At 31.7% G+C, this 13,527-nt stretch overlaps 1 protein-coding gene across 1 annotated transcript; it reads right to left on the minus strand.

Annotated features, from left to right (window-relative positions):
• Positions 1-7,859: 7,859 nt before the first annotated feature.
• LOC123207588 (extensin-like) lies at positions 7,860-9,188 on the minus strand. The gene is made up of 2 exons (XM_044625072.1): positions 8,336-9,188; positions 7,860-8,290 (listed from the first exon to the last, which is right to left on the minus strand). The coding sequence occupies exons 1-2, from the start codon at positions 9,171-9,173 to the stop codon at positions 7,980-7,982; spliced, it is 1,149 nt and encodes a 382-aa protein (XP_044481007.1). The 5' UTR covers positions 9,174-9,188; the 3' UTR covers positions 7,860-7,979.
• Positions 9,189-13,527: the final 4,339 nt, after the last annotated feature.

Here is a 13,527-nt window from a genome sequence, read left to right on the forward strand (position 1 = left end):
TTTATTTATACCTCCTGATCAATCACGCCTTAAGATTTCTCCAGTTCTTTGAACATATGACCAATTTTTACTAGACTACTTTTATCACATGAAGTCAATATCCAATAGACTTTTATATAACCACAACATCACAATATACAGACAATTTACTAAAAAAAATATGACACCTCTATCACAAGCAAAACTTGTTACATTTACTTTTTTCAGCAAAAACCAAAACACTATTAAACCTGCTAGACCTTCAGAAATAAATCCATTTCATACAACCATGCAGAACTCACAGATACTTTTTTTTTTCAACTTGTTAGACCTTCAAAAATAAATCTATTCCATACAACAATACAAAATTCACAGAGACAGGTTACTGTTCACAAACTGATGACTTAATCAGAAGCATTCAACACAGTTGGTAAATAAAAAAAATAAGAAAAATAGAAAATTGAGAACAACGACATGCTCATGCTTAGACATATCCAAGTATATTAGTAAGCTATACACTTCCAAGACAACACAAGATGATTTCATTAATTAGCAACACTACAAAAACACATCAAAAGCTCATATATTTTCAACACAATACAAGATAATTTCATCAATCAACAATATTACAGAAACACATCAAAAGCTCATATATTTTCAAATCAACAAAAGATATGCACAATTCATATAACAATAGAAACATATTTTCTAAACACAGAAAATCATACATTATTCTTAGAGTTTACCAAGTAACCCACACTGCACACATTTAAAAAAGTATGAAGATTCTCAAATTTAACAATTGACAAAGCTTTGGTAAAAATGTTTGCCTTTTGGTGTTTAGTAGGAACATACTGAATCACAACATTTTTAGTAGTCACTTAGTCTCTTATATAATAAGCATCAATTCCGATATGTTTAGTGCAAGCATAAAAAACATGATTTGTAAAAAGTACATTTACACTTTGGTTGTCATACCAGATAACCGAAGGTTTTGAAAACTCTAAATGCAATTCATTAAACAAGGACTTTAGCCAAGCAATTTTAATGACAGTATGAGTGATTGCTTAATACTCAGCTTCTATGGAGGACAAAGCAACAACTTTCTGTTTTTTTGAACTCCACTGAACCAAGTTTTTGCCAAGAAAAACACAATAACCTAACTAAAGTCAGAATAACATTCTAACTAAATATTCGAGGCATTATGAAATAAAAGACCATAATCAAATGTTCCTTTGATGTACCTCAATACATATTTATAAGCTTTTCATTGTAATTGAGTAGTAGCATATAGGAACTGATTGAGTTCATTAACAGAGTATGTAATATCAAATCTAGTAAAGGTTAAATACTGTAGGGCTCTTAGCAGACTCCTATACAGTGATAAATGTTCAAAATTTTCACTATCTTCTAGATATAGTTTGGTTTCAGTTATGAAAGGAATGATATAAGGTTTACACTCAAACATATTTGCTTTAGACAAAAGATCTTTTGCATACTTAGTTTGACTCAAATGAAGACTAGTATGATTTCGAAACACTTCAAACCCTAAAAGAAAATACAATGCACCTAAATCTTTTCGTGCAAACTTTTGGTTTAATTGAGCAATGACATGAATGACGACAGAGCTATCATTGTTAGTTAATAGAATGTCATCCACATACACAAGTACATATACAATAACATGACTAGATTTATAAATGAATAAACTTGTATTAGAAATGAAAGAAATAAAACCCCAGATGATCAATGCATTTCTAAGCTTCTTAAACCAAGCTCGTGGAGCTTGCTTGAGTCCATAAAAAGTTTTATTTAACTTGCACACTTATTTATCATTCTTAGAACACTCAGAAAAACCTTCTGTTTGGCTCATGAACACAGTCTCAATCAGATCACCATTTAAAAAGGCATTATTCACATCAATTTGTCTAATTTTCCAACTGCAACTCACAATAACACTCAAGATTACTCTAATAGTGGTAGATTTAATGAGAAGACTAAAGGTTTCGAAATGGTCAACCCTAAGTGTTTAATGGAACCCTTTGGCAACTACCATAGCTTTCTTACTTTGAATAGAACTATCGAGATTGTGTTTAACTTTAAACACCCATTTAGACCCAACTAAATACATGTCATCAGACAAAGGAACTAAGGTCTAGGTGTTATTAGCAACTAAGGCATCATATTCAACTTGCATGGCTTCCTTCCAATCTGAATCAAGTAAAGCTTCAATAACAATTTGAGGTTCAATTTTGACAATAGAGGAAGTGAGAGACACATGTGCAAGGCATCTTGTGACATTAGAGGTGATGCATTCTTTGGGTTTAGGAAGTTTTCCTATCTTAGCTCTAGTTAACATGGGATGAACATTAATAATAGGAGATTTTGATTATTGACTTTAACTAGTGGAAGCAAGAATAAGAACAGTTTATTGGGGATTAAAACCATATGACTTACTTATTTGAGAGGAGGGAACTTATAGGTTATAGTACACTTATCTTCAAGTTTATGAAAAACCATTCTAGAAAGAAAAATTGTTTGTTTGAAATTTGGATCATGCAAAAAAGGAAAGACAGTTTGATTAAATTTGACACTTTAAGTTATATAAATTTTTCCTTAGGAGCGCATGCATTTGTACCCTTTGTGAGCTAGACTATAACAAACAAAGACATACTTTTCTATGTGAAAACTAAATTTATATGACTAATAGGGTCTTATACACCCAAATACTTTGAAAGCAAGATAGTTAAGACTTCTGTGAAACAATAACTGAAAGGATGACTAAAAATCAAAGACAAGAAAAGGAAGTTTGTTGCTAAGGTAAACAACAATTTGAAACACAAACCACCAAAATTTAAGTGGCATACTACAATGAGCTAAAAGAGTGTAATCAATTTTAACTATTTGTGCAATACCCTTAGGTACAGTTCAGAGGTATTTATATCTTTTGACCTTGTTTTAAGATATTTTCAATTTTAAATATATGTATGTATGTATAAATAACTCTATATGTATAGAAATACAAAAAAAAAGAAAAAGAGAAAAAGATGTATATAAAGAGAAAAAAGACAAAACAAAGAAACTTCAAGGCTTTTCCATCATCTTCCCGTCCATTCTAGTAGCCACCATTTCTCATGCTATTTTCCTTTGTTTTGTGAAGATAAAGGAAGGAATTGAAGGGGTTTTGGAAGAGAAAATAAGAAAAGGGAACAAAGAAGCACTTTGGAAGCCTTGGTAACCAAAATATCTCTTCTTTTTCCCTTTACCTATGATTATATATATATATTTGATACATGTTATATGAATATGTTCGTGTGTTTTGGTGTTGATTTAAGGTGATTTTGGTGATAAATGAAGCAAGACAAGGAAGAGGAAGCCAATTTGCAAAGATTGGCTTGAAATAAGGTAAGGGGTATTATCCTTGATATGTTTCATGTTTTATGTTTTTGGTTCCTTGGATCTATGTTATAAATGATGATATATAACTTGTATGAATTAGAGACTGTTTGGACTGTTAAATGACATGACAAGAAAAAAACTGTTTTAGCAAATAAACAGTGAAGACAGTTTTTTGCCACTAAATTTATCTCACGTTTTGACTACTTTATCTGGTGAATTATGAGTGCTATTATATTTTGTTGGAAAGCTCTTTGAATTCTATTTCCAATTATATATAGTTTGTATGAATTAGAGATCATTTGGACTGTTAATTATTGTATAAATCAAAAGGACTGTTCTAGCAAATAAATAGTGAAGACAGTTTTTTGCCACTGATTTCATCTCACATTTTGACTGTCTTATCTAATGAATTATGAGTGCTATTATAGCTTGTTGGAACGCTCTTTGAATCCTCTTTCCAATGATATATAGCTTATATTAAGTAGAAACCATTGGGACTGTTAAATTGTATGAAAAAAAAGGCTACCCTATCACATGAACAGTCTCATGAACAATATTTTCTAGTTTTTAGGAAGAAGGAAAAGGAGGAGAAAAAGGAAAGGAAAGGAAAGAAATGAGAGAAAAAGAAAAGAAGAAGAAAAGAAAGAAAAGCAAGAAAATGAATTCGGGGCTCAACATTCAGGGGTCGTTCCTAGAGTATAGTTTGGTGAGTTATGAATAGATTTAGATGGAAGCAAGATTAGTAAGATATAAGACACTCATATATGCTATGAACTATAAGAGGGCACTTTACACTACACCGCCCACAATAGGGCATGTCCGTGGTAGGACATAGACCCCTAGTAGGGTTCGCTCGCAGTAAAACATACTCGTAGTATAGCTTAATTCAAATTCAAAAATGGTGTAGTAAGAGAAAGGAAGAGAGCTCGAGCTTAGAAAAGTGTTAAATCCTTATAGTCAGCTTCTAGAAAGTATCAAATAGACACCAGATAGAACAAAGTATAACCCAAAGTATATTCTTCAAGTACATTCTTCAAGTACACAACCTTATTATGAATAAAACTAGGTAAGACTAACTGACCAGTATGAGATATATAGAGATTCTCACCGTTTCCCACTTAAAGTTGATTAGCGCCTTGATAAGTAGAGGTTGTTACAAGTTGAGAGGGATTAGCAATCACATGATTAGTGGCTCTTGAGTCCATAAACCAAGCACTATCTTAAAGGACTAGGGTTAAACTCGAACTAAGCCCGTTCGAGCTTGAACTCGAGCTCGATTCGAATGAACCCAAAACTAGCTAGCCTTATACAAGCTCAAGGTACTTGTCAAATTTTTCAATTAAAAATTTTGATACAAAACGACGTCATTTTAATAATGAAAAATGAGCAGAACTGAATTCGAAACGAGTTTAAGCTTGGCTTTCACGAGCTCGAGCTCAGTTCGGTTCGAATTCAACCCTATAAAGGATAATGAGGCTAGCAATAGTATATTGGGGACACTTGGAGCAGTAGTAGAAGGAGTTTTAACAAAGTTATAAGTGACATTGGGCTAATAGTAACTATGGGTAAGATATGTTTGATGTCCATTAGAAGATGTTTGTGTAGGGCTAGGATTAGTGTATTGAGTTAATGGAATATTTGTATTATATTAGCGTGTGTGTGGAATTGATACTGGTTAGGATTGTTCTAAATGGTGATAAGGATCATGAGATAAAGCCATAAGATAAGGATAATAGGGTTGAGATGATGAGACAAAACTAGGATAGAATTGAGGCATGACATTTTGAGTACTGTAGTTATGACTATACCTATGATAGCACTAAGTGTGCCTAGGTTTATTTCACAGTTGACAGATAACACGACCTCTTTTTCCACTTCTTTCTCTACCCTTAGTAGAACCCCTATAAGACTGATAAGGAAAAGTGTTCTAACTAGAATAACTAGGGGTTTGCCTATAGTTAAGAAGACTAGAAAAATGGCTCTGATTATAATATGATGGTGGAGTTTGATTATATGTGTGTTGAGCATAATTCAGGGAACCAGGTAAGACAGATTTTTCAGGATATTAATGAGTAATGGCTTTAGTAGGAAAAGCTTTGTGAGTATTTTCTATAGGATTAAACAGTTTATCAGAAGGTTTAACAAGATTAACAGAATAAACACTATGAAATTCAAGAGAGATGTCAGATGTAAGATATTACTGAGCTTTGGCAAGTCTAAGCTCATGTTTTTGCAACAGATATTGTGCATCTTGAAAAGTAGGTTTATCATATTTAGACTCAATTATGGAATTAAGAGTAATTACAACTGAGTCATAATCAAAATCTAATCCATCTAAAATATGACTTAAAACCTTATCATCGGTAACACTATACCCTCCAAACATACGGATCTCAACATACTCTTTTATCTTCTCAAAGTATTCAATATTGCTCATGTTATTCTTTTGTGTGCTTTGCATTAAGTTTTTAACATGCAAGAGTTAAGACTTAAACTCTAGTAGGAACTCATTTTCAAGAGTGACCTATAGATCATGTGGATGTTGACACTTGGATATAGCCCTAAACATACATATAGAGATAGAAGACAGAAGCCAACTCATTAGTTGTTTATCAATCTTTTGCCAAAGTGAGTATTTTCTTAATGATTAATTGATCTTCATTTTGAATTTGTATGTAGAGAGAAGGATAGTTTGAAAAACCTAAAAGATGATTATCTAAACCATGGGTGCCAATAACAAACAAGACTTGAGACCTCCAAAAATTGAAATTAGACCTATCAAGTTTGGGGTTAATGGATTGTAAATGAGAAAAGCAACTAAAGGTTCCTAGATTGGTGGAGATACCTTTTACAATAGAACTAGTTAAGTTTTCCATAAGAATAGAGTTATACAAGTTTAACAGGCCCAAGAAAAGATACACCAGGATGATAGCTTATAACTTTTACTTCTTAGGTTCAGATTAGACAATGCGAGTCTTCAGCTTTGATACCATGATAGGATATGTGAAGTCAAATAGAGATTGGAAGCATATAGACCTAACCCTAATTTGTGAAATGAACAAGCAAAGAAGACAAATGGAGAAAGCAAAGAACTTTCTGGAAAATATGAGAAAAATTGAGTTAGATGTATTTGTTTATTAAAAGTTGTAATTAGAAATTACATAGACCACAACTTATATATGAGTGTGGTAAAAATATCAAACTAGCCCTTTAGTTTTATCAAATGGTAATTAAGGACACTTCATTTATAAGATAACACCTTAATGTCTTAGAGTGACAAACTTGCGCTTTCACCTTTGTATGCTAACATAAACAAAGAGATATATTTCAAAGTAAAAGTTAGGCTTAAATGACTAATGAAGTTGTAACTATATCTGCAAAGCAAAACAACCCTCATAGTGCATAACAATATGAGTAACCAATTATTTTTTATAACAGTGAAAATATAGTACCTTATGATCATCAAATATGCAGCTTGTGTCGTTGGAAAGGATTTAAATTAAGGTTTGATTTATAGAAAGTAGAAGAGCTGATTTAACTGATGTTAAAGGTGCACCCATACATGCCCTGAGCAATTTTTATAGGAAGAATTCTTAATGGAGAACAAATGAAGAGTCCCATAATTAAATTTACCTAGTCTTGGATTCTTTGCATTAGAGAAAATAGGCCAAAAGACTTATTCCCACCCAAGGTTTGATTTATTCTCAAACTTTTATTTGCAAAGTTTTAAAAACTTAAATACTCATATTTCTATTAAAATTTTATGTGAAGATTATGGGTAAAACCATTATTTAACGAAAAACATTAAAAAAAATTGAAATTTTATTTTATTTTTCCCCTTTAGTTTAATAAACTAATAATTTCCTTTTACCCAAAAGTTTCAAAAGTTCACTTTCCCCCTAGAGTGTTTTTCTTCTTTTTCTGAAAACCAGAATCTAGCGAGTTGACTTGGTCTTCCCACCCATGCATTCGATAGCTCTCTCTCTCTCTGTCTTCATTTTATTTCATTGAAACTAACCAAACCAAACGGCGTTTGGTAGCTCCCGATTCGAACGCGTCACTCACAATTCTGTTTAATTGAACATCCAAAAAATGAGCCAAGAACTAGCAAGGCGCATGTTTACCTCCATTGATATCTTGTGTAATAAGCATGCTCATACCTGAATTAACATTTTATTTTTCTTATGGATCAATATGGGTAGGATATAATAAAATAATATGAATTTCTTGGCTTATTATTTATATGGTATAAATCTTAATTAATATCAATAAATTCATAATCGCGCTAGAGAATTTTTATTAAAACTAGTATTCATCATGTTATATAAATTTTAAAAATTTATATTAATTATTGTCGTAAATAATCTTGAGGTCCCTCATATTAATAGAGCATGCATGCATGCATGAAAGTAATTCCAAAATTGAATTTACAGCCATCCTGATTTAGATAAAATAGTAGAAAATATCTCAATGATCCATGATAATCAAAAGACTATTATCTTATTTTCTTAAACAGGTATTACAACGACATGGTTCAACAAAAGCAGAGGATACCATGGCTGAAGAGCCCCTTAGTAGCTGGGTTGATGTCAAACTTTATATTAATTGATTAGTTTGCGCACTAGAATTGGTGGAGGAGGATTTCCATAGTCATTGCTTGGAGGGCAGTTTGAGGGAGATGGTGGAGGAATATACACTACTGGTGTTGGTGGACATGGAGTAGGCTCAGAAGGTGATGGTGGAGTTGGAGGCGGACTTTGAACTGGAGTTGGTGGCGGGGAATGTGGAGGGCTTTGCGTTGGTGGACAAGGAGTAGGACAGGGAGGAGGGGAATAAGGAGGATACACAGGTGGGGGTGGAGAATAAGTCGGTGTTGGTGGTGGAGAATAGGTTGGAGGTGGAGGGCTTTGAACTGGCGCTGGTGGTGGAGAATAGGTTGGAGGTGGCGGGCTTTGAACTGGCGCTGGTGGTGGAGAATAGGTTGGAGGTGGCGGGCTTTGAACTGGCGCTGGTGGTGGAGAATAGGTTGGAGGTGGCGGGCTTTGAACTGGCGCTGGTGGTGGAGAATAGGTTGGAGGTGGAGGGCTTTGAACTGGCGCTGGTGGTGGAGAATAGGTTGGAGGTGGAGGGCTTTGAACTGGCGCTGGTGGTGGAGAATAGGTTGGAGGTGGAGGGCTATGAACTGGTGCTGGTGGTGGAGGATGAGGAGGCCTATGAGTTGGTGGGCAAGTTGGAGAAGGATAGTGAGGAGGACGTGGAGGTGGTGATGGAGACCGATGTACTGGTGTAGGTGGACATGTTGGAGGAAAAACAGGAGGCCGGTGTTTAGGTGGACTAGCGGGAGGACTTCTATGATAAGTAGGTGGAGAAGGAGAAGGTATTGGAGGTTTATGAACTGGTGGTGGTGAAGCATAAGGTGGCTTTAATGGAGGAGGATGTCTATGCTGCGGCGGCCATGGTGGACGAGTTGGTCTCATTGGACTTGGAGGGCGAACCGTCGGAGGTGAAGTTGGTGGAGACTGATGTTGCGGTGGCGGCGAGTGCCATTGATGGGGAGGAGACGGCGATATGCATGAAGGCGATTCAGGCAAAGGAAGAGGTCTATGTATCGGCGGTTGTTGGGGTGCGGATGGTGGCTGTGGAGGTGGCGGAGGGTTTCCATAAAGAGGAGGAAATAGGCCGTTCCATTGGGTGGCGTATGAACCGCGGTGATCAGCTCCAGCAACACCATTGTTATTACTGAAAACAGAAGCCAAAACAAGAAGGCAGAAAATGAAAACGGAAAATGAATCCATGTTGAGGCAAAGGCACGGAGCTGAGTGGAAGTTATAAGCTGTAAAAGCAACGTTAAGGAACAAGTGGCGGATCTAAGAAACGGCCGTTACAAATCGTGGCAAAGGATCTGTCAACTGTCATCCTCAGATTAGATTCTCATTTTTCTGTCGGTGAATGCTTGAGTAAATAGAAACAGTTTTGAACTTTTGATTAAAATTAGAAGGTCAATCGTATACACCTTAACAATTATTATTTGTAAGTAATATTATTCTTAATTATTTTTAGTATATAAATACATATTTATATATATTATTATGTGATTAAATATTATTTTTTATTAATTTAAAATTATTCAACCATATAATAATACACATTAAATATATATCATACATATAATTTTATTAATTATTAATATTTTGGCCTATATATCATTTGAGTTAGCTCGAGTTTAGATTATTATTCAATTTGAACAAATTAAATTAGAATTAAAGAAATGTTAGATTAAATCCGATATGGTTTAAACTCTTTTGTCCGATAAACATTCATGTAATAGGGTTCATTTACAATTCTTAATTATTTTTTTAAATATTTTTTTTATGCCTATATTCATACTAAATTTGTGACTCCTATTTAGATTTTAGTCGTTATATAAATTTATTTCTTTAAATTAAATACTTCAAATATAATCATAGGGGGAGAAAATGAATTTTTTAAAATTTACTCATAAGAAATTAATGTAAGTTTTCTAAATTAAAGAAAAGAAATGATATAAATTTTTTAAATTTTAGAATTTATAAATAAAATAATAATTTTATTTTTACTTATAACTAAAAATTTAAATAATAATTAATCTATAAATAAGTATTTAAATTTTTTATTTCCCGTAACTATAATTTTGAATTTGGATGGAAAATTGTCCCTTTCCCTATAATAAGATTATATACGGATGTAATGAGTGGAAGAGCAAATATAAATGAGCCGGTTACCGAGAGAAGAAGGGGAAGATGTGGGCATCCTTTCTTGTGATTGGGAAGTTAAAATTCGAAAGCGACATGCTGTCAAAGTAGAAAAGAAATGAGTTGGAAGAAACGTGGGCCTAGGCCGAATTAAAATGTTTAATCTGAGCCGCTAATGCTAGTTGTAGTCGCCCTTTTTTATACCTGTCTAAGACACGGGCATTAGAATTTTAAGGACTCAACAGGCAATGCGTGATTTCTTCCTTCCTTTTCTTCTTACTCGTCAACATCAGCACCCAGTAGCATCCGAATAAAAAATTTTATATTTTTTCTCATCTTTTAATATAAAATTAATTCAAATCTATCTTAAATTAAATTAATAAAACAAATTTATTTAAAAAATTATTAATTTCAATCACTTCAATATTACAATATTTGAAATAAATGTTGATTTTAAATTTTTATTAGTGTGACAATCAGGCTAACTTCAGCTTGACTCATTGAGTTTATAGATCGAATTGAGCCCTAAGTTTATACAATAATAGGCCTTTAGATTGAGCCGACCCATTGATTTTTGAAGGTCCAAAGCCCAATCGTATATACATAGAATCGAGCCTTAATTGAATCGGTATTAAAATTTTTAAACATAAATTATTTTTTAATTATTAAAACCGAAAACAATATTTCGAACATTTTATTTACAATTGTTCACTTGTGGAGAAATATCGTGGTTACATGATGAAAAATATTATAAGTTTATCGTATAGTATAAATTAATTAATGTATATATTGTATAAATTACAAAAATAAATAAAATATATGTACTATACCATTTACATACTATACTATTTATCTACTTATCTTCAATATCCAAATCTCTGAATTCTTTAAAAATATCTTCTATCATACAATTCTATATTTTGAAATCAGCTTTAACCCAATCATTCATAATATTATTGTCTCGATCATGTTTGAGTGTAAATTAGATTGTCTATCATACAGCACGCATCCACCCGCACTAAAAGCAGATTTTAATGTTACGATCGACACCAAAGGTGTTAGTAGATCTTGGCCATAACAATAAGCATAGGAAAAGTTTTTATCTTATCTTTCCACTATGCCAAAACATCTAGTTTTTTAGTATTATATTTTTGAACAATTTCTGGATGATAGTTAATATTGATATAATTATAAAAATGACCATAATTTGTACTTTGATTGGCAAATTACTTACCTTTTAAGCAAAAGAGACCATATTTGTGACTTTTTTGGTTTAAACTATCGGAACTTACCTCTACTATAGAACTTTATTCAGTCCTTCCATATTTTTGTTTATAAATACTATACGTATCAAGTAAAAAATCTTGAACATATTCAACAAAATTAACATTGTTATTAATTGACAAATTTTGATTAATAATATCAAATAAATTTTGTAGTGCATTAGTTATTATCTTATTATCTAAAATAATAGTTGCAAAATAAAGTAAAGAAATTTCACTCTAGTATTTTAAAATTTTTGTTTCATTTGCCTAGATGTATTCTGGAAAGTATGATGAAACTCATGAGACCTATATTCTTTAAAAATACCACTTATTTCTACTATATTATATATTATTGAATAAGTTGTTAGATAATACACATCTGAGTAATGGTTCATAGTTGTCTTCAATGGCTCTAATATATTCATTAGAGTCATAGCTATCTCGCAATCTTGATCTATCAAAAAAACATGATTCGTCAAATCTTTTGATTGCATATTAAAGTACTGTGTTATAGGAACTTCATATCTTTTACACGCTTTCAACATGAGATATGTTTAATTCCACCTTGTTTTAGTATCTACTTCCAAATTTTTTTCTTCTCAATCAGATTGATTTACATAATTGATGATATGTTTATATCCGTGATGTGGATGATAAAATGTATACAATGACATATATAATTACTTGTATATGTTTTTTTATCCAAGTTTAAGTCTTCTTGAGCTATTAAATTAATAACATGACCTGCACACCTAATATAAAATAATTTTTCATTAAATTGAGGAGATAAATGATTATATATATTCAATAATTTTATCATCATTTTTGATATTACCAAAAGTAATTAAAAAATATTATTATTAATTTTATATTCTTAAAAAATATTTACCAATACACGATACCGGAACTTACCTCTAGTACAAAACTTTGTCCAATCTTTCTATATTTTTGTTCATAAATACTATACATATCAAGTAAAAAATCTTGAATATATTCAATAAAATTAATATTATTATTAATTGACAAATTTTTATTAATAATATCAAATAAATCTTGTAGTACATTAGTTTTTATCTTAAATAATACACATCTAAGCATTAGTTTGTAGTTGTCTTCAATGACTCTAATATATTTATTAGAGCCATAGCTATCTCGCAATCTTGATCTATCAAAAAAATATGATTCGTCGAATTTTTTGATTGCGTATTAAAGTACTGTGTTATAGGAACTTCATATTCTTCGCACGCTTTCAACATGAGGTATATTGAATTCCACCTAGTTTTAGTATTTACTTTCAATTTTTTTTTTTCTCAACCCCATTGATTTACATAATTGATGATATGTTTGTACCCATGATGGGGATAATGAAATGTATGCAATGACATGTCTAATTACTTATATATGTTTTTTTAATCCAAGCTCAAGCCTTCTTGAGCAATTAAATTAATAACATGACATGCACACCTAATATAAAATAATTTTTCATTAAATAGAGGAAATAAATTATTATACATATATTTAATAATTTTATCATTATTTTTGACATTATCAAAAGTAATTGAAAAAATAGAATTATTAATTTTATATTCTTAAAAAATATTTACTAATACACGATAAATTGTAAGACCATCATGCAAATATTCTAAATTTATAAATACAATAATTTTTTTGCATAACTGTCAATCAGAATTAATATAATTGGTAGTTACCCAAAGATACCATATATCTTGGTTTGTAGCAGTCCATAAATCAAAAGTTATTGAAATAACACCATTAAATTACTTAATTCTCCAATAACTTTTAATTTCATTAATTCATAATTTCTCAGAATGTCTAACCTAAGAGTTAACCTAAGAATTCTTTCAAATGTTGGTTGAATATTATTTTGCATCACCCATTCTAAAATTTCATCTTCTACATAATTAAAAGGTTGATCAGAAGCAATTACATATCTGGTTATATAGTCTCGCATCTTCATTTGATCGTATATGAAAGTTGACATTTCTCCTATGTGTTCGGAACCGTTCAAACCTCCTATTGAACGATGTTAAGACCAACGGACTGCAATCGAGTGAATGCAATTTATTTTTGTCCTCTGAGCTCATGTGAAATTTTTTTACAATAATCAATAACGTGCTGACGATGATGTCCTA

This window comes from Mangifera indica, chromosome 2, assembly GCF_011075055.1.
Source record: "Mangifera indica cultivar Alphonso chromosome 2, CATAS_Mindica_2.1, whole genome shotgun sequence".
NCBI lineage: Eukaryota > Viridiplantae > Streptophyta > Magnoliopsida > Sapindales > Anacardiaceae > Mangifera > Mangifera indica.

What these genes read in the sequence shown, in the direction of transcription:
- LOC123207588 (XM_044625072.1), bottom strand. Translation starts at nt 9,173, where the DNA reads ATGGATTCATTTTCCGTTTTCATTTTCTGCCTTCTTGTTTTGGCTTCT. An exon ending in TTCTCCACCACCAGCGCCAG is followed by an intron (nt 8,291 to 8,335) that starts TTCAAAGCCCGC and finishes CACCAGCGCCAG; the next exon opens with TTCAAAGCCCTCCACCTCCA.